At 40.1% G+C, this 21761-nt stretch overlaps 1 protein-coding gene across 5 annotated transcripts; it reads left to right on the top strand.

Moving 5' to 3' along the window:
- Positions 1 to 1056: 1056 nt before the first annotated feature.
- Positions 1057 to 20526, top strand: TBC1D7 (TBC1 domain family member 7). Of its 5 annotated transcripts, none has more exons than XM_037380126.1 (9): positions 1057 to 1139; positions 2963 to 3138; positions 3593 to 3713; positions 4436 to 4516; positions 8142 to 8329; positions 10618 to 10755; positions 12486 to 12631; positions 19304 to 19433; positions 20247 to 20526. In XM_037380126.1, the coding sequence occupies exons 3-9, from the start codon at positions 3602 to 3604 to the stop codon at positions 20331 to 20333; spliced, it is 882 nt and encodes a 293-aa protein (XP_037236023.1). In that variant the 5' UTR covers positions 1057 to 1139; positions 2963 to 3138; positions 3593 to 3601; the 3' UTR covers positions 20334 to 20526. The 5 variants fall into 5 exon arrangements, with proteins under 5 accessions (XP_037236023.1, XP_037236024.1, XP_037236025.1 ...); XM_037380127.1 differs by having other exon boundaries at positions 1078 to 1139; positions 2933 to 3138; XM_037380128.1 differs by having other exon boundaries at positions 1082 to 1143.
- Positions 20527 to 21761: the final 1235 nt, after the last annotated feature.

Below are 21761 nucleotides of genomic sequence, written 5' to 3'. Positions count from 1 at the left end.
GCACGGGTTGATTTTTGAGCGTTGGCTTCCAGCAGTGAACCTAGGTCTGCTATCTGTTTGGAGGGGTGGGAGTTTTAGCATCCAGTACTTTGTTCACGTGTGTCAAGAGTGAATCTTGGGTCTGGAGAATACACTTAGTTTCCTAGAGATTATTCTAAGTAAAATGTCCCTAGATATCACAGTGGATGGGCCAAAATGCTGAGCATACCAATTATAGTAAATAATACGGTGCAGGCATGGCCTCGGGTTGTGCCAGGGGAGGCTTAGATTGGGTATCAGGAAAAATTTCTTCACAGAAAGGGTGGTCGAGCTCTGGAACAGGCTGCCAGGGAGCTGGTGGAATCACCTGCCCTGGAGGTGTTTACAAAGCACCTAATGTGGTGCGTAATGTGGTGCCTAGGGACAGGGTTTATCGGTGGACTTGGCAGCGCTGGGTTAATGGTTGGACTTGATGATCTCAAAGGTCTTTTCCAACCTAAGTGAGCCTGTAATTCCATGCTTTGCTGTTCCTCATGGCCTCAGCGTTAAGGGAGAGTTATTCCCTTACTATCAAGCGTCATCGGCGGGCCTTGCACAGCACCGCGCTTTCTGGATCACTGCTCTGCGTAATTCCATACCGGGCCCGGCCCGTTCTGCCCAAGCGCCCCGAGCTCTGGCGTCAGCTCCAGCCAGCTGTACAGAGACCTGCCGCCTCCCCGCAGCGCCCAGCGCACCCGCCGCTGCCCCACGAAACGCTGCGATGAGCAAGGCGGGGGGGCGGCTTGGCGTGAGGGGTGAGAGGGAGAGCGACCGGGGCGGGCGGGGCACCGGGCGGGTGAAGCACCGGGCCGGGTGGGGCACCGGGTGGGGCACCGGGTGGGGCACCGGGTGGGGCACCGGGTGGGGCACCGGGGCGGATGGGCCACCGGGGCGGGTGAGGCACCGGGGCGGCGGGCCAGCCCCCAGCGCGCGCCCCTGCTGTGAGAGGGACCGCACCGCTCCCTCGCGCCCGCCCCGCCCGTTGCGCGCGCGGCCCGACCGCTCGCCAGAAGCCCCGCCCCCCGGCAGTGCCACAGGGTCGCCCGGCGCCGGGGCGGGGCCTGCGCACGCGCCCGAGCCCGCGCCGTAGGGCCGCGTCTGACGGGCCGCGCCCGCCTGCAGTAGGTGCTGCGGGGGGCGGGGGGGGTCGCGGTGCTGCAGGCGGGGGGGGGGGGGCTGATACCGGCCCCGCTCTCGTCCCCTTTCCCGAGCCCCCGCCCTTCCGCAGGGCCCTAGCTCTCGGGGTGGCGGTGGCACGGCCCCTTGCCCCGCTGGTCCTCTCAGTCCTTCAGGCCGTCCCGCGGGGCTCCGGTGGCGGGGGCGGCGGGGCTGTGTGAGGGGTGCCCTGCCTCTGCCCCGCCTGGCCCACAGGAGGGGGGGGCGAGCAGAGGGGTGGCCGGCTGCTTGCCGCTCGATGTTCGGGGGGGACGGGACACACGGTCCTGTGCCTAATGCAGCCGTGTTTTCCTGTGGAAGTGTGACAGAGACCCGGTGCGGTACCGCCAAGGCCCGGAACGGCGTAGGGGCCCCTGTGCCGGCCGGGGCGGGGAGGCCAGGGCTACCGCGGGGGGCTACCGCCGGGCCTGCCGGGGCTACTGCCGGGCGGGGCGTGGCCTGCAGTTGGGCTGGGCCTGTGCAGGGCAGAAGGGGCTTGCCATCACCTCTGGCTCCCTACTAAATATTTACATTGCCTTGCTGTTGTTAAGCTCACCTGGTGTGAAATGTAATAATATAATGAAAAGTGCTAGTAAGGCTGAAAATGCCTTTTATCTTTGAATCTTTGAAGGCAGGATGATTTAATTGTATTCTTTTTGTACAGAACACTGCCAGTGAGCTGGCCCGGGATCTATTTTCCCCCAAGGGATCTATTTCCCCCCTTCCTTCTTTCAGTTTATTAATGATGCGTGTAAAGATTGGGAACACCGGTTGTTTGCCTAATATGAAAATACGTATCCTGATTTTGGAGAGAAGGAGGAAACAGTATTTCTTATTTTTTTCCACTGACTAAATAAAATGTACTGCTGGTATAGTGATAGTTTAAAATTATTAAAATAGCATTTTTTTTTCATAGAGATCTTGGTGTTATTTTTCAAATTATATTTATTGTTCCTGATCTGTGACTCTGCTGTCAGCTTTCTTCACGTAGTCTGGACTAAATATTTTCTAAGTAGCACATACTAAATTCAGTTTTTAAAAATGTCAGATATTTTAAATGTAGTTGTGCGTCTGTAGCATCGTAAGTTTGCTTCTAGACGTGGCTGCAATGTAAGTAGTAAACACTGATCACTGGACCCTTAAATGCACAGTACGTGAATGTCACAGTCATTTTCATAAAGATAGTGCACAACTGGAATGACTTGCAAGTAATATAAATGTTTTTTCTCTGGTTTTGAGGTAGTATTTGACCTATCTCAGGAAGCATTAATTTGGTCCTTTGCTGCTTTATCATTTTCTGCCTGATCTTGGCCCTGATCCTACAAAGCACTAAAAAGGGACTTAATTTGAAATGCAAATAGGCCTAGTGGATATACAAGTTTAAATATGTGCATTCTTTGCAAAACTGTCTTGTTTATATCTGCAGATGCTTTTATATCTGCCTTTGTTTATATCTGCAAATGCTTTGCTCCTGATGGGTATTTTGGGTCAGCAAGGAAAAGAAGAATTTGACTAGAAAAGCTTTTCAATGCATCAGGCACCCATTGCTCCTCACTTTAAACAAGTTATTTTTCTGCACATTTGGCTGCTCTCACTGGGTGTAAAAGTTAAGATTGTTTTAACAAAACTGAACTTTCTCATATTTGCAAGCCAGGAGAGGAGGGGGAATTGGTATTTAGAAGGTTGAACTGAATTGAAATGTCAGTTACGTTTGTTACAAAACACAAGAGTACTCACTGCAGTTTACCATTATTTGCAGTATAGGGATGAGACAATTATTTCTTTTTAGTACTGGAATAACAAGCTCAAGACCCTGGCTGTTACAGCACCTGATAACAACCTGAATGTTTAAATCAAATCTGCAACTTCAGAACAACCCTACGTACCTAGCCTTATTCTTATACCGTCCCCTCTGTGCTACTGAGGCCAACGTTGGTTTGTTCTTGCTTCTGGTTACCTTGTCTGGTGAGTATGAAACCTGATGATTTTACTTACCTGGGTAACAGTTGTACTTGAATAGGGTTTCTGCAGCCAGAATTTTGTCACTTCTTAACTGTATTTTTTATATTGTTTTTGAAGTACATGATGCCACATAAAAGACTGTATCTCTCCAGCATTTTTTTTTTTTACATTTTGAAAAGTAATATAATTTACTACAGGAATAGAAAATTTTCAAAAATCCCTGTGTTTTGTTTGGAAACCGGATATCTTTAGACCTTACTTAGATTCAGTTATGTTAATGATCGTTGGTGTTAGCATATGACGAAAAAATCTTGGAAGATCTGCATATTCTTTAGGGTTTATTAATACTATAGAGACACAGGCAGTCAGCTTTTATCAGTGTACAAAAATAATTGACCTTAACCCAGTAGGAATGTATTCTTGTAAATCGTAAGTGGAATTACTGTTTCTCCAAAAGGAATCAATCATGGCTGACGACTCTCAGAGAAACTTCCGCTCAGTATATTATGAAAAAGTGGGGTTTCGTGGAGTTGAAGAAAAGAAATCACTGGAAATTCTGTTAAAAGATGACCGTCTGGGCAAGTTGATTTTGCTGTTTCCTCTATTACTTTGGTGATTTGGGGCTGGGGAGGGAATAATAGAAAATATTTATCTGCAGTGCTTAGTACTCATGTAAGCTCTGCATCTTTTACCATTAATCTCTCAGTTATTACTGGCAGTCCTTTGAGTTTTAACGATCTGAAAATCTGATTTTTAAAACTGTTAAAGATTTGTGTCATTGCTTGTTTCTTTTTTTTTTTTATCTCTCATTCTCTGTGCCTAAGCAACTAAAAGATTTTTAATGAAAGCAATTTTAATCTGAAAATACATTGTCTCATGCTGTTAATTCCATCTAACCTCAAAACAATGATGATGATGTTATTGCTGCTGGTCCCTGAGGAGTGCCACATTTCCAACAGAACAGAAAGAGAAATGTTATTTATCCCTTCAACAAAGTTTTGACATAGCAAAATGATTTACAGAATGTCTATAAAAAAGGTACAGTTTCTTCCTGGTGAAACGTAGGGTAGTTTTATTGTAAATCAAGCTAACATACCTGTTTTTCAAAATTGTTGAAGTTCGTAGGGCACGTTCTATTCTCCATTGAAGTGTTGAAAGTGTTTGTTGATAATACGTGATGTAAATGGGGATTGCTGTCTGCAGCTAAGGATTTGTTGTAGTTGGATAGATCAGAGACTCAAAACCTATTTATAATAATATTTAAATTTACCTGTTTTTTCCCCTCTTTATTCTTCTACAGATATTGAGAAGCTCTGCACATTTAGTCAGAGGTTTCCTCTTCCATCTATGTATCGTATACTGGTGTGGAAAGTCCTTTTAGGTATGAATTACATCTGTGATCCTCTAGAAATGAGCATGTAGGAAAGTGAATTTTTTTCTTTGATGTTTCTTTTTTTTTCTTTAGAGAATTAATGGCATGGATTATTCTGTACTACCATGCCTACTGATACATATTTAGCCTATTTTTGTATCCACCTAGGGTGCACAATAGCAATAATAAAATAATATTCCATGCATAGCTTTTGAGAACTTTAGCTGAAGTGTACCTAGAAGAATGTGTTTCTGTACTTCATAAATTTACTTGGATAGTGTTACAAAGTGGATTTGAAAGGTGGCTTATAATGAGCCACTGATATCTGGTAAGATATTCAGTTCTTTTCCTAAAAGAAGAGACAGTTAAGTTGATGTAAAGCTGTGGTTAAACTTAAAAAAAACTGGACAAGGTACGGAATGGTTGTTTTTTCTAAAAAGAAGCTTTGTGTTCTACAAAATTTTAGTTTCTTCTGGTTCTGCTCCTAGCTTTAAATTTTATTTGCCACTGAAGAAGTTACGAGACCAGAGACAAATTACGGTATCCCCAGAATTCATAAAACCCCCATGAATAGATTCTGTTTTCCTTGAGTGCATTAGTCAGATTACTAATTCAAAACTACGGAGGACTTTGCAGTATCTGGTCAAGTGTGTTGGGTTTACTAGGTGCAAGGTCATGTCACTTGGAGACAGGAGGGGTTGTGGAAGGTCCAGGAGTTCTGACCCTTACAAAGTACCTGGAGAATTTCCCTCAGAGTTGCTGCATGTAGAGAAACACTGCCAGACTGAGTGTGAAGGTACATTGACTGAATCTCTGGAACAGAAAGGTGATTTACGTATCATACTGTTGGTTGAAAAGCTTGACTGTGGCTCCTGTGCTCAGTCTTGTATTACCAGGGTTGTGCTGGCAGGAAGGGTGCCGATACCTGAAATGTTTCATCAGGGAGAGACCAGCACCATCAGTCTGCAGATTGGCTTGGAAGCTGCTGTCTCTTGCTGTCTGTGAACTGTCTTACTACTTCTTTGCCCTTTGGCTCTATGGAATATGTGGTATAGATCCCATGTGTATCTCTTATATTAAGATTTTGGCATGTGATTCAGAGTCAGGAAGATTGGTGACTCCTGCCTCAGAATAAGTATTTTACAAACCATTTTTTCTCTAGTTGAAGATGTTTATCTTAGGCTGTGCTGGGATCTTAACAATGTTAATGTCTTCTGTTTCCCTTCTTGGTCTCTTATGTTCCACTGCAGTGCCCGGAGTCTGAAATAATGTTTTAGAAAGCTTTAGCTAATTTTTGAACAACCTTTTAATTTTTTTCTTCTTTTCCCCTCCCCCTCCAGTTTTCTACAGTTTAAAAATTGTGGCTTCACATTCCTGATTATTTGGATTTATAAGCCTTTTTTAGGGAGAGGTAGTAAATAAATAGTGAGCAGAAGTTGCAAGATCTAATTATAAAACTTGGAGTTCTTGGCATTGATCATTGACCTAACAGAGTAATTATACTTGATAAAAGCATCTGCCGTTAGAATACTAATTTTAGGATGAAAAGGATTCTTGTACCCTGGGCCCTAGTGAAGTAGTCAGCATACTTTTAAAATACTAGTAGTAGGAAATATAGTGTAGGAGGTTTGGACAAGTAGTGACTCAGTGTAAAGTCCTTCAGCCACAAGTATAATAGCAAAATACAGTCTCTTGGCAAACTTGTAGCTCACTGCAGAACCAGTGGTCTACCTTTGTTTTAGATAGGATAATTTGTGAATCATATAATAACACAAAATGCCTTCTGAGTTAACTGTATGGAAAATTATATTGATTTCTTAAAAGGATTTTGTATTTTAAACCCAGAGTGATTTATTTCAAGTACGCGTGCTGTCATGTGTGCTCTTTGGGTGAACCGAGGTACAAGGACTTTTCTTTCACTGCATCTCAGTGTTACCGCTCAGAGCTTGTATTCAGAAGGGCAGTGCAAAATCTCTCTCCTTAAATGATTGAAACAACAGCCCAGACTGGTTCTGGTGGGAAGTGCTACATTTCCTTTAAATAATGTTCATAGTTTAACAGAAGGGATTCTATCCTGTCAGCAAAATTATCTCAGACACATAGCAGGGCTCAGTGCTCTCCCAGGTTACGTGGTGTATCAGCGATGTCTCTGTTAACTTGCTGTTCAGGTACGACTAAGGAAGGTTTGTAGACATCCCTGTGGTGTTTAAGCTGCTTTTCTATCTGCCAAAGGTTGTCTTCTGTATTTGAGGAAAGCAGTTGGCAGTATGTATGTCATGATGTTGGCTCTGGTTTTGTACAACGTGAAACATGTCTTGCTCTGTCCCAGCTTTTGCAACACAGACAGGTTTGCAGCTGGAAAATAAAAGATAATTTGCTGTCTGATGTGCTTGTTATTAAAACTCAGCCATTTTGTAGTTTAACCCTTGGCAGGAATATTTTTTTCTTTAAATGGAAGATAAAAGCAGCAGGTAGCTTGTTCCAGAACTGATTTTTGAAGAATACTTTGTTCTTACGGGTTTCTACAATGGGAAAAATCCTGCTCTGCTAGTGATATAGAAGTGGCATTTTTTTTGCCTTGGTGTGTGTAAGATTTATTTCTGTTGAAGCCTATGACAGTTCTGTTATGAATATCAGTGCATGGCAAGATTGAGTCTTGAGTGAGGGGAAGGATTAAGTGAAATGCTGAGCATCTCTTTTGGAGATGGAAAACATTTAATTTCTCTGCCTCTCTACTTAGATACTTTTTTTTTCTCCTTTTTCATTTTTCCTCCTAGTGTTGTGTGAAGAAAATAAAAAACTTTACCTTGCAAAGCATTTGGGTGGTATTCTTAAGTTTTAATCTGTAAGTGGTTCATCCTATGTGATTGATATTACTTCGGAATGTTGTTTTAGAGAGGATTAATCTATGATACAGTGAGTAAAGAATTTTCTGGCAGAGATATAACAGTAAATAATACTGGAATGTAGAGTATCTGCATTAGTTAAGTGCATGTATGTATTCTCTGGTCATCTCAGACAAAGTGTAGAATTTGAGAATGCGAATGGCTAATGTATATAAAAATCATTCTGCATCCATTTTGATTTAAAAAAAATGGAAGCTGGGCACAAATATGCAACTACTACTGTGTTAAAAACTACAGGTATGTATAAACAAGGAATAATAAAGATTCAGAATTTAAAAATAAAGAAGTTGTGTTGGAGATGGAGAATAAACCGATTACATTATTTGTCATCTGTCTCAGCAATGACATTTCTTACCAGCACACTGGTGCGATATACAAGAGTTCGCATACATTTGCTTAAAACCTTGTAGAACAGCTTGAGAAACAATAGTCTAGGGGTAGATTTTGCCTATGCTCAGTTAACGTATACAATTTATTTTTATAAATACAATGCTGAAGTGCTTTGTTGGTCCGTTGATTTCCAGTTTTGTAGAATTTTCTCCCTGTGTTTTTTTACTGTGCTTATAAACAAACTTCCATGCCAGGTCCTACATTTCTGTAGGCTGGAGTTGTAGAAGCTGAATTTAGGCAGGTGTCTTAGGAAGGGAGTTTGAATGCTCTGATGTTTCTCTTTACAGTTGTTTATCTTTTTTTTTTTTTTCTGTTTCGCTTTTTAAATTTTGTTTTAGGAATTATTCCTCCTCACCATGAATCTCACGCTTTGGTGATGAAGTACCGGAAGGAGCAATACTGGGATATACACCATGCTCTTCGTGTAATTCGTTTTATTAATGATTCTACCCCACAGGTAGATGTTTTCCTCCGCATACATCAACTGGAATCAGGAAAATTGCCTCGAAACTTGGCTTTTCCATTGGTCAGTTGTCATTTTAACAGTCTTTTAAATACAGTATCTTATTTAACTTCAAACTATAAACCTGAGAGAAACTGAACTGCAAGTAGCTGCACAAATGCACGCAGATAGGCAAAGTAAGGTGAATGGGAGACAGAGAAGTGCTGGTATAAAATAGGGGATTTTAATCAAAGTGCTTTTCCTTTTTTTCTTACCCTAAGTGCTTATGTAAGATTTTATGCCCTAAAATCTATTCTGTGTATTTTGCCTGCTAGGCTTCAAGCCTTTTGTACTCTAGTCCACTTCACATTCTTCATAGCACTGAAATAAAAATGACATAATCTTATCGGTGCTCACAGATTCCTAAATGTCCTGGAACAAGGATAATTCAGAGCCAGCAGAAGCAGCGATTTATTGCAAATTACATCATGTATTTAAATTCTTTGTTTTTTTAAATCTGGACTTTAATTGTACTGGCCTCTTTTTTTTTCTGTTAGGCTGAACTGATCAAGGCTTCTGTCAGGTAATGCGTGTACTCTGCAGTTCACAGTGTACTCACATACGGGTAAATGAGTCTGTGTTTTGATGATAAAGTCTATAGGGTGATGATAAAAACAATGTGTGGATCTTAGGTATAAGCCTTAGAAAGAGGAGGTGATGAAAGGAGCCATGGGACTTTCTGAAGTGGATTTTATCATGTATTTAATGTTAATTTGCCCATGTTCACTCTAGCCCAGCTTACTTTGTTATTTTTCATCTGTAATAATAAAATTTGTCATAAGAACTTAAAGTTAAAAATCAAAAAAAGGTTAATGTGGAAATGTCAGTAACATTTTGGACAGGAGGATTATATACAGCATTTCCTTGTTGGAGGAGAGAGTGTTTTTGAGCCCTTACTATTGCCTAGAAATGTGGCCACCCAACCCTGCGAGTTTCCCGTAGAGAAATTTCCTTGATCTTGGCATGTCACCCAGTGGGCTGAAAATTCATCCCTTCTAGAGCAGTGTTACTTTCTGAGCAAGTGTTTTGTCAGTGCATCCCAGAGCGCTAGCTGCTCTCAGTGCTGTGGCAGGGTTTCACGGAGAGGGCGTTCAGCAGATCCACAGTTATTAGTCCTGCAACTTAATGTTTCTTCTGCTGCAGAAAGCAGTTGTTCTCATTATGTCAGCCTACTTTCAGTGCAGTAACTGTCCCCTTAAACTTATAGGAGGTTACTGCTTGATAGTAATGCAGATGTTTTATTGTGGAGGCAGATGATGTGGGATTGGTCTAAATATTTTGAAATGTTTGAGTCACAAATCACAGAAGTCTGCTACATCTTTTGTGCATCTGAAAGCAGAGAGTTTAAGTAGAGATATGCGTGTATTGCAGTAGTTGTGTGGCAGAGGCATAGCCCAGTAGTATTTAGGCTGTCCACACATTTTGCATGAGTTGTAATCTGTGATACTATAGCTTTCTGCTACTAATGGTTACAGTAGATCAGACGGGTGGGTATGTGTATCTGGCTTGTTACTCTGCCCTTGGTGTAGTCACTATTGCCTGTGTAAGGCAATACTTAAACAGGGCAAATACAGAACCTTTCCTTGTGCATCTTCCCAGTTTAGACACTTTCTGAGCCAGCTGTGGCGTGAGGTCTAGCTGGTTTATCTACCCCATGTGCATTCATACCACTTACTGTGGTTTAGCCATGCTGACACTTAGGTTAGGAGAGTATATCCTCAGGAGAAAAGATGATGGTGTGCACGTCATATGCTTTTGGTCACGTGTTGTGGGGAATAAGAGACTCACCACCTGGAAAAGATACTTACTTGTCTCTAGGAAGATGTTTATCTCAAACCAAATGATCTTCTGTAATTTGAAGGTAGGCTACAGCTCATGGCTGCATTATTTTTTTCAGTAACTAACATCCACGACAAAGGTGTTTGAGGGGACTGTTTGGACTTTAGCAAGGAACAGGATGTAAAGTTCTGCTGCTGTGCAATGTAAAAACGTGGGGTATAAACTAGGATCGTCACTACCGTGTTAGAATGTAGTATGTCATTCGAGAACTTTGAATCAGAGATATTCCCAACTCCTGTTGTATGTTCTGGTTTTAAAAGCAAGACAAGCCTTACTCGTTCTGCTTTAATAAGTATCTGTCACCATAATGCAGCTACTGCCCGGTGTTTTATTTATGAATGTCAGAACAGCTCTTTGTGTACCTTGATTCCAGTTTGTTCTTTCAAATAGCGGGTAAAAGAAATATAAGAATAATTTAAATCAAGTAGTCCAGTACTTCCGTGTAGGTCACTATTTTTGGCTTTGTTTTCCAGGAACCTGAAGATGAAGTGTTTCTTGCTATAGCTAAAGCAATGGAGGAAATGGTGGAAGATCCTATAGAATGCTATTGGCTTGTCAGTTGCTTTGTGAATCAGCTGAACAGCAAACACAAAGATTCATTACAACAACTGGTAAGGAAAAAACACTACCTTTTTTTTTTTTTTTTTTTTTTTTTTATGGTGAGGAGGGCCAGTCATGGAAAGCATTTAGTATATGGAGACAACTGGAGCGCTGGAGTATGTGGAGACAACACAGGTGACACCCTTGGATTGTGTTCCACCAACAGTTTTGAGAAAACGGGGCGAGTGCTTTTTGTGTTGTAATCGTGCTGTCCTGTAGGACACTTTTTTCTAACATAACATTAGAAATTTTGTTTGCTATGTGGTAGTTTTCAATTAATTGCATCTTATTTTCTTTTTAGGTTATCTTAAGCTCACATTGTGTCTAGTTTAATTATGTTTCTCACTAATCGGTTGCTTAAGAATTTTCTTTATTTTGAACAATTAAATGTCACAAAGTTAAGAACATCTTGATGTATGTGTGCTGCTACTTAAGGCTGCATCTCAGGCATCTATATGCTGCTCATTGGATGACAGACAAAGCACAATTGTTTTCCTTTATAAATGGAGCAGGGTACTACATCTTCAGAAAAACAGTATGTTGCAAATTAAGTTATAATAAAAAGTGGAGTCGAGTTCTTTTGGCACTGATCATTTAAATTCTCTCCTGGAATATTAATTTTGAACTTCTGTCTTACTGGTTTATAAAATTAAAATTTGATTGTAAAGAAAATGCATACTTACAAAAGCTTTTGCAATTTTTATAGTACTTCAAATAGCCTTAACAGATAAGAAACTTTCAGTTAACAATAGCCACTGATAAAAGTATCGGAGTACCTGTGCACAAGCAATCACTGGATGAAAATTCATTGCAGAAAATTATGCATGTCCTTTGTTGTTATTTTGGAGCCCAGAAATACTTTTTAAAACTACCTGCTGTTGCTGGAGGTGATACATTCAGCTACGCCAATTTCTGTAATTCCTTTCAAAGGACAGAGGAGCATTTTTAAAGCAAGTACGTGCTCTCACTGCACAGTGCCAAGTGTCTCCTTCCCAGAGTTTTTGTTGTAATATGAACATTGTACCAAGACTCTTGGATGTTAGAATATGGCCAAAGGAAGCGTTTTCTCCCTTTGACAGCTGAAGCTAAGCTGTTTACCTAATTATGACAAAAAGCATAAAGGTGCACCTGAATTTATGAAAATGCATATTGTGTTAAATTAGAATTTAAACAAAATGAGAATTATCCACATTTTTGTGGATAATTATGCATGTGTTTATACTTTTAAATACCTTGGATTTTTAAACAAGAAATCAATGTCCAACTTTTAATATGTTGCACAGGGATTTACTTTCAGAATTGATTTTCTGGGTTTTGTTGCATTGTGTGTAGATATTTTTTTGTGTGTACTAAGGCGATTAGGTTTGAAGTGAATGAAACTCAATTTTACTTATGAAGGTAGCAGTAATTAGTGCACATTTAATCTCTGCCTTGCCTTAAGCTCTCAAACGCCTCCTTGCATTAGGGAATACTGCATATTTTTGAAGTTCTGCTAGTAGTCAGCAATTTAAGGAACCTGAGGTTGGTTGTTTAGTTAAGTACTTAATTAGCTAATTGCAAAAATCAGCAATACTTGTATTTTGAAACATGATGTTTTTCATTAAAACAATGCAAGTTCATTATTTTAACATGTTATTTTATACCAATTGAATTTTTAAGACATTTCTTGTCTTACAGTGTGTGTTAACTATGAAAGGTACTTTGATGTGAGTTATATAAAGTTTTTTCATTCCTTCCTCAGCCAAAAATTCTGGAGCAGTATTTGAACATAGAAGATAACAGACTTCTGATGCATCTGAAAGCGTGTGCTGCAATGAGCAAACTCCCTTACGATCTCTGGTTTAAAAAGTGCTTTGCAGGCTGTTTACCTGAGTCCAGTTTACAGAGGCAAGTTCTCTTTTTTTGCTTTCTGTTTGTAATTACATGGTAATTTTAGCAGGCAAAGACTTTACTTATCTGTAAGATTATGAGTATATTGTTGACTTGAAAATGATAAAATTTGATTTGATTTCACTTGTTACTGATGCAAGTCTGTGTGACCATGTCTTGCATTGAAATTAAAAAAGAATGGAGTTAAATACAGCGTCTGATGCTGGTAGACACTTAATGCCTCCTAGGATTTAAAACTCAGAATCCCCTCTTAGTGATAGGTAGCTGAATTGTAGTCAGTTTTCAGGCTTTTTAATGAAAATCATTGCTTAGGGAGTGATTATAATACTGTATTATCATTAGACGAAGAAGATTTTTGGGATTGTGTGCTGGTTTTGGCTGGGATAGAGTTAATTTTCTTCATAGTGGCTAGTATGGGGCTATGTTTTGGATTTGTGCTGAAGACAGTGTTGACAACGCCAGGGGTGTTGTAGTTGTAGTTACTGCTGAGCAGTGCTTACAAAGCCAAAGCCTTTTCTGCTCCTCCCACCACCCCACCGTTGAGGAGGTTGCAGAAAAAGTTGGGAGGGGACACGGGTAGGACAGCTGACCCCAACTGACCAAAGGGGTATTCTGGGGTGGGTGGAGGTTGGTGGAGGGGGGCTGCTGCTCAGGGACTCGCTGGGGATCGGTTGGTGGTGAGCAATCGTTATTGTTAGCATCACTTGTCTTTCTTGGGTCTTATTTTCCTCTCTGTTAATTTTTGTTTCCCTCTTTTCCTTAGAATTTAAAAAACCCTATTATTATTTCCTTTTAATTATTAAACTGTTGTTATTTCAACGCATGTTACCCTTCCAATTCTTCTCCCATCCCACTGCAGGGGGGAGCGAGTGTGGCGCTTAGTTGCTGGCTGGGGTTAAATCATGACAGAGTGTTTATTTTAAAAAGCACTAGAGCAGGTTGAGTATTTCAAAGTTAATGAAATAGCACATTATATTAGGATTCTCCAGTTATAAATAGATTGTCTGGCTTACATAAGGAGCAAATTTTGTGCATGACACTTCACTGAAGGGCTTTTGAAATGAAGCTTGTATGATTTTAGTTCTGAGAACTCCTGGAAAGCAGAAAATTCAAGCTAGATGTAGAGAAGCAGATCCTTTCAGCTATTAGCAACTCTTGTTAATGCAGAGCTGGAGGTGGCACAAAGGAAACAATGGTTTCATTTTCAGCTGCCTGGAAGCTTGGAGAAGTAATGAGGTTCAAAGGGAGTTGTACTTCAGCACCTGCAGGACTTCAGTGACTAGTATAGAAATCTAGTGTGGTGTGAAATACTCTGTAGAGAATGCTTTATGGTCGTAAAGTTCATCATAATCTGAACAGTGAATGCAGTCTTGCTTGTTCGTCTGGAACTTAGCATTTCATGAAGGAAAGTGGGAAACAGCTGTTGTAAAAAATATTTTCTCTGCCCTTAGGAAAATAAGGGGGTTTTAGGGACCAAGGTCTAAGATTAGAAATCATGCTTTCTAGTCTTGTTGTACCATGGTCGTTGAGGTTCTGTAAGTTTTACAGCTGGCAAGGAGTATGTCTGAGACAAAGTTTTTTGAAGCAAACCTGAAGGATTTGTTAGTAAACCTTTAGGTGTTATGCCGTGTGCAGCGCGGTAATTGTCAGATGGCAAGTTCTTCTTGTTAAGCACCTCTAAGGCTCCAAAATAGTCACCTCTGTGCGTGATGTGGTGCTTAAAAGCTTTTACTATTTTTATGGCTACCGGCACTATGTAAGCATGTAAAAAATGTTTGTTATAATCCTTAAAAGCAATTGAACGCATATGGTTTGCCTGCATCTGTATTTCACATTGGCTTTTATAGATTTACTTCCAGTAGGTAATGACTGACCTTGTTTCATTGTGCGTTTTCTGTATGAGACTTGATGCTTTACGACTTAAACTACTGTCAGGAAAAGTGACTGCTCTACCTGGGACTTGCCAGTCTCTTCAGGCCTTTTTTTTCCTGTAGGCTTCTGTGATCTGAAATAGCCTTTGCAAATTACTGCATTTGGAACCTCTTTGCATGTCTTCTAGGAGATATTTTTATTTACAGCTTATGTGATTTAATTTTGCTACTAGGTCTTGTGGCTGAGAACTAGACCTGAAAGAGGAATATGCATCAAAGCAGTTTTGCTGCTGGAACGTTCAGGTGTTTTATTTTAATTTCTGTTGAAAATTGAACGTTTTATGGAGCTGTGTCATTTTGATAGTGCAAAAGAAAAAATCTAGATGAAGAATTTTGATTTAATATTTCTTCTTGTCAGGATCTTTAGTTTCAAACTTCTACCATTTTGAATCAGTTCATTTATGTAAAATATTTTATCTAGTGTACTGTTCAGCATTCTCATATAATGTTTTACCTTACTTAAATAGAATATTTCAACGATCTGAATTTTTTTAAATACTTTTCTTTCCTCCGTGGAAAAGGTCAAAACTGGCTTTTTGAATCACTGGAGTAAAACAAAATTTCGGTGTTGGTACTTCTGATGGCATGGCAATCCCTTTTCCCAACAGTTCTTGTGGGAACATGATAAAAGTGCACTTTTTCTTGCCAGTTTAGGTTTCTAAATTATTCAGTTGTAATCAGAATGGCTTCATTTGCTGAGGAAATAACATACTTCATGTGTAGCATGTGACAGATGAACTTAATTAATGCTTGGAGATTCAGTTTGGATTAGAATCTAGAAGCTTGAATGCTTATCTGAAATGTATCCAAATGGCTGTGTTGGAACTGCTGAGAATTGAAAACAAGTCTCCAATTCTTCTGTGAGTTTTACTTACATTTTTGTCAAGTGAGAGATGATCAGAGCTCAGTCTTTTGTGATTTAGTTTAACTTAGGATTTAGCACTGTATTTCTTAGAGAGGTTGTTTGCTTTCTATAAATTGCAGTCTTCTCTGCCAGGCAGCTAAATCTAAATTTCATGGTTTTCTTTTTTTCTCTAAGGTGTAAAAGATTTCTGTATGTTATGCAGGAATTTTATCCAGTAATGATGACATGAAGTTGCATAATACCAGCTTTACTCCTGACGGCGTTGTTATTCAGTATCAATACAGTTTTATAGCACGCTTTTAGTTATACCATACGTAACATTTATGCATCAGTTTAAATGGGCTTGGAAAATGTGTATGGACAGGTTTCATGTAGAAACTTTTCCTTTGAGCTTATGCAGTGCCTTTGCTTGCTCTAATACACTTGACATAGTATGTAACAGGCTTCTTAACTGGCTTCTTAAAGGTGCCAGGTTGGTAAAAGAGGGGAGCAGACCGTCTGCCTCAAAGGCGCTGTGCCCTCAGGGCTTTGTGTGCCACCGGGTGCTGTGCGGCCCAGCTGGCGAGCCCTGCTCTTGAAACTTGGTGTCCCCTTTGTGGATTCAGCTCTACAGGCAAAATGGCACTTTGGCTGCCAGTTTATTCCAGCACTGTCACCCCAGGTGATCCAGGCACAACAGAAGTAGCACAGCTTTGCAAATATAACTGTGAATAAGCCAGGCATTTTTTTATGGCCTAATGTTGCCAGTCATGTATCATGCCCGTGACCAACGTATTGTGCAGTGAAGACTTGCTTTAGCAGGAATGTAATAGCTGATGGGGTGGCGTTAGGTTGTTAGCCTCTGGGAACTTGTTGAGGACAAAGTGTTCGTAGTTCTCCTGAAATCTTATGGCTACCTTTCAAACTGGCACTACCTTGTGTATTAGTGTATGGCTTCTATAATTTTACATCTGTGATCTCAGTGTCCTGCATAAACTACGCTAGTCTTAAAAATACAAGTAATTTGTTAGTAGAAACAACAGAAATATGAAGAAGGCCTTCAATTTACTGTGGAGTGAGAGGGCATAAGAATGTGCATGTGGGTTACTACTATAGAGAAACTTCACTTGGTTTGCCTTTGCCTAAGTAATTTTGCTGCTTCCCAGCTCTGGAAAGAGATGAGCACAAGATCCCGATGTGATGTCAGGATGAGATTTCTGCGAGCCTTGTCACGGCCATCCATGCCCAGTTACCACTGGAAGGACACCCAGAAGTGCAGACAAGAGCAGCAAGCACTGGTTCTCTTGATGTATCTCTGGCCTGGAGGACTGGAAAACCAGAACCAGGGAATAAAGTTGAGCGTGTTTACCCTGCAGCTTGGAGAGATAAGCTGTGAGATTAATGATAACATTTCAGAAGGAGAGAGAACAGCAATGCTGTGATGCTTTTTGTATACTGCAGCACTGTAGTGGCTGAGGAACCTCAGAAACTGCCTTGAGAATGCCATGCCTTCACACATAGGTGCACACAGAGTAAGCTGCATCTTGTCTACTGAAAAAGCTCAGTGAAAAGTAAATGACTTAATTTGCATAATCCTGGCATGCTCTTTACCTTCATAGCTTCCTGTTTCTTTTTATTTTTCCTTGTGGTTGTTGTTACTGCTTCACTGTTCAAGAAACAGCTGTAAGAGTGCTCCTGTGTTTAATTGAATACAGAGGATGGTAATTAGAAAACCCAGAATGGATTTAGTGTATACTTTCTTTTTCAATCTTTTTCAGCATTCCTGAGTAGGGCTGTAGGCAGAGTTGCGTGACATTTCTGTTGTACTTTTCCCATCTCTAGGAGTATCAAAAACCAGGTAAAAAGCTGCGATGTTGCGACAGTATACTTGATCTTCAGTGTTTGCTGTTACTTAAAAAATGAAAGTAGAATACATATGTTATCATCAATAGATACACAGTGTGTAAAGGCTGCTATATTAGAGCAGAATCATCAAGGTACATATTCCCTTGAGACTGCTGTGGGTTTTTTTCTATTCTACGTAAATGCCTTTCTGACACGGTTTCGTGTTGCTGTTCCTGGCTCAACTGGTATAGGCAAGGTGCTGAGTGCTGGTCTGTTTATTGCTGTGTCACACAGTCATTCCCCTGTTGCTGGTGGAGTTGCGTTGAGAGTAACAATAGCTGGAAATGTTAAGGGGAAAAATACTGCAGGAGGCACAGCTGGTTAGTGCTGACATCTCATCCACTTTGCTGGATGCTGGATCCATCCTCTTCCAAAACGTGGTAGACACTGTTGATTTAGATACTGATCTGTTTTGCCATTGTTAAAACATTTGTTCTGGAATCAGTCTAAATAATGCAGGAAAACATTAGAGTGTTTTCTGAGCGTGAAATGGAACCTACTGTACTTTAATTATGGAAACTATAGTCAGGAGACTTGGAAGTATAATGATGAAAGAAGACTGGGTATTTTACGTTTGGATTACTAAATTTGTTTCCAAATTAACATGAGCTTTAATAGGAACTTTAAAAATTCTTTCCTGTTTTTCAGGTCTGATACTTTCGGTATCTTGTCACACATAATTACAGTTCTGATGCCCATGAGACACATGGGGAGCTGTTCTTGCGTTCTAAACAGATAGGTTTGTGAAGGAAAAAAGCATTATAAATGAACAGGGATGACCTGTACAGTGTGGAAGCAGAGTGTGATCTCAGTTTTTGCATAGCCTTGCTTAAAGCTTCTAGACCTGACTTCAACATCAGTGTAGTAATTACAGTGATCACTTGACCTGGGGTGCTTGAACCACAAAGCAAGCAGTAAGATTTTCGTCTTGGATTACTTATTATTCCTGCCCATATGGGAATTCTATTAATTTTTTAATCATAGCAAGGCAGGGAATTAAAACTAAATTACACAGGGGAAAGAATTTGGCAGTGCCTTTTTTCCCATCTGTCCATGCGAGGTTTTTGTTTCCTTCTTTTTTAAGAATAGTCATGGAGATTTTATATATTCTTTTCCTCATTTTTTCATTGTAAGTTGAATTCTAGTCTGTGTTTTTTGATGAATGGAGGGGTTGTGAAAACAGTGTCAAAAGAGTTATGTGAATAGAAGGTTAAGAAACTGACAAAGAATTGACCAGAGTCCCAGTGTGAAAAATAAGCACTGTATGTAATAGTGACAAGCATTTAATATTCATCAGAGTTCTGTTGTTAAAGTACTTGCAGCCTTTGGAGGCCTGGCCTTCAGGTTTTGTTAAAAATGTGAGGCCCAGGTACAGTTTCATGCTTGGGTAATTCTGCGAGGGTCTGTGCACAGTGGGATGGGTTGAAAGACGTTTAATAGTTTTTCCTTGTGCCTAATTTACACATCATGGATTACATCCTGCTGATATATCATATTTGTATCTCATAACAGCAATGACCTGGAATATGTAGCTTCTTGACATGTAGGAGTTTTAATATCCTTTTGAATTTTCAGCTACTTAACCATTTGAAGAGTGTCTTTATTAGACATGCCTAATAAAGTTTGTTTCCTTTTCTGTACTAGGAAAAATTCTCACCTTTATCATACACTGTAGGTTAGTTGTTACAGTTCAGGCTGTTAGAAAAAGATTTGCTTGTTGTGTTTGACCTTGTAAACAGTTCAATTTCTAAAAAAGAATACACCATATCAATGCATTACTGCTTACCATCACCTTGCTCTGTACAGATTTAGGAGTTCATAATGTCTTTTATTTACCTTGACCTGAATAATTCGGTACATTTCTGTTACTCAGGAAAATAATCTGGAAAAAAAAAGGTGATCGTGTGAAGGCTGTTCTAGCAGATAAATGAGCAGATAAGCACTACAGTAATGTTTACAGTTTCCTTTTCTTTTTCTTTTTTTTTTTAGAGTTTGGGACAAAGTGATCAGTGGGTCCTGCAAGATTCTCGTTTTTGTTGCTGTGGAGATATTATTAACCTTTAAAATGAAGATAATAGCACTGAATACTGCAGAAAAGATCACACAGTTTTTGGAAAATGTAAGTATTCTATTGTGCTTCGCATTACCTCTTATGGTTTATAGAAGTGTTTCAGCCTTAGTCATTTGCCTGTTGCAAACATACCGTAAGATACTATTACATTACTTACTGAGAATAGTAGTACCAAGGTGAAGAGAGAATGTGCAGGGACAAGAATAATAGTTTTTTCTATCAGGAGGTGACGTTTTCATAGAATGAAATGATTTTTAGGCTTTGGGGAATGTGTTATCTATGTTTGTACAGATTTGACACTATTCCTTGTGGTACTCAAGGGTTCTTCTGTGAAAGTAACTGCAGATGAGGTTAGCTGAATTTTTCTGGAAGCTCCTTAGAGGGTTGGTTTCTGGCACCTTTTTTGCTCTTTGCCTGAGTGTGAATCTATAGCCTCCAGGTATGTTTTCTGTTGATATAAGGTTGGGGTTATGAACCTGACCCTGAACTTTTCTTGTATGAATAGTGACAAGCATCGCAGCAGGGTTGTAGGATCCCAGTACAACCTAGGTTAGTTAAACTAGGTGCCTTTGTGGTGCTGGATGGCCGGGATGATTTCTGCCTGATGTCGGGTTAGGGATGTGTGAAGTGTTGAGATGCCTGGGCAGTCATCTTAACTGTTCCATAAATAAAAGCCTTTGTCAGCCTGGCAGTAATATGGTCTGTGTCGGACTGAGGGATGGTGGGATTGTAGGGCAGGGAGATGGGATTCTAGTTTTGTTTTCTTTTCTATAAAGAGAGTATCTGAACTGGAAATTTAAAATCTTTATTTTAAACAAAACAAAGTGCTCTGACAAGGCATCTTGCCCTGATCTTTTGTAGATTCCTCAAGATAACACTGATGCTATTGTCAGCAAAGCTGTTGATCTGTGGCGCACACACTGTGGGACTCCAGCACACTCAGTCTGAGAACTTTCTTCGCTTTTGACAGCTTGGGGGAAAAAAAAAAAAAGGACATTTGAAAAGGCATTTTACTACTCTTTCCTCATCCTAGTGTGATGTTCTTAATTATCTCTTCTGTGTAAAGATGCTATTAAAGCAGCTAATAGCATAGTGATGGATATGTAAATATTTTTCAATAAATACAGATGGAATGAAGATACCTAGTGGTGGTGTAATCATGTCCAGAGTGTTTCTTGGCCAGCCAGCAACAGTATTGAGAGTAGAGTGAGCTCGCTGGCTTTTGGGGAAGTGAATCTAACTCTTGCAGCAGGGTAAATAGACTTACTTGTAATTGAAAAATGTTTTTGTATGCCATCTTATTCTTGATATAACTGGTTACTACTTGGAGGTGGTTTTAAGGTGAATTTTCTAAATGTTAGTCTGCTGGAGCTCTTCGGTGAACAAGCAAGCCTTTGCAAGAAATGTAGATGTACTCCTATTAATACTGTAAATTTTCAGGAAGAGGCATCACAGGCTTGAGGTACAGGACATCACAGTGACCAGGGTGACATATGTTTCCCAAGTGTCTTAAAACACATTATTTTTATCTGTCAGACAGCTCTCTATGGCTGTTACCTCCTTCTTTGTTCTTTGTGGAAGATGCTGTAGAAAGGTGGATCTGTCTTACCCAAAAACGTAACTCAGTGGGCCAAGTCAATATAATTCATAATTACAGGCCAGTAATAAACAACGCCTCTGAATGCTTGGCTCAGGGTTGTTGTAATTGGATTCTTGTTTGGTTTAGATTTCAAAATAAATTTAATACAGAAATATAATTCATGATGTAAGTAAAAGTAGAGTGATCAGCCATAGATAGAGGTTTGTTGGAGAACTAATCTTTTTCTTGTAAAAGTGTAAAATTCTATTCCTACACCTTGCATAAACCAGGGAATTGTATATAAACGTGTTGCTTAGCTGTTATTTGACTCGAATTGATGCTTAGTATGCCAAGTGCCAAGTATGCTCATCACGCTTGAAAGAATGTGTTTAGCTTGCACTCAGACTTTAAATGCTTTAGAAACGTTACTTTTGTTTTAAACTAGGTCAGATTTACCTTCCAACACACTACCTTGGGGCTCAGTTCAGGTTACTTCTGAAAACCTGGGTGGATTGTCTGTGCTGGATTCTGAGATGCTGCCGTTAGTGTTCCTGAAATGCCTCGGGTTTGCCCAGTTCAGAAAAACGCCGGGTTGTGTCTCCTTTGGAAGCCATTGCCGCGCCTGCACTGGAGTGTAATCCTTTCAGTTCAGAGAGGAGCTTGTTTTCCTAGCACAGGCGTGAGAGCTGGGCAGCGTGGGTAGGAGAGAGCACAGACATTCTGTGACTCGCAGCACTGCATTCTGTAACATGCTGTGCACAATTTTTTCAAATAACGGCCAGGGGTACAGTCTGAGA

Source organism: Falco rusticolus, chromosome 3 (genome assembly GCF_015220075.1).
Source record: "Falco rusticolus isolate bFalRus1 chromosome 3, bFalRus1.pri, whole genome shotgun sequence".
NCBI classification, from domain to species: Eukaryota; Metazoa; Chordata; class Aves; order Falconiformes; family Falconidae; genus Falco; species Falco rusticolus.
Note: the sequence above shows the minus strand (reverse complement) of the source record. Positions and strands in the feature narration are given on the sequence as shown.

Excerpts from the sequence above, each read along its gene's own strand:
- TBC1D7 (XM_037380126.1), top strand. The coding sequence starts at position 3,602 with ATGGCTGACGACTCTCAGAGAAACTTCCGCTCAGTATATTATGAAAAA. Across the intron at positions 3,714-4,435 it reads GTTAAAAGATGACCGTCTGG|ATATTGAGAAGCTCTGCACA; the intron begins GCAAGTTGATTT and ends ATTCTTCTACAG. Across the intron at positions 12,632-19,303 it reads CCTGAGTCCAGTTTACAGAG|AGTTTGGGACAAAGTGATCA; the intron begins GCAAGTTCTCTT and ends TTTTTTTTTTAG.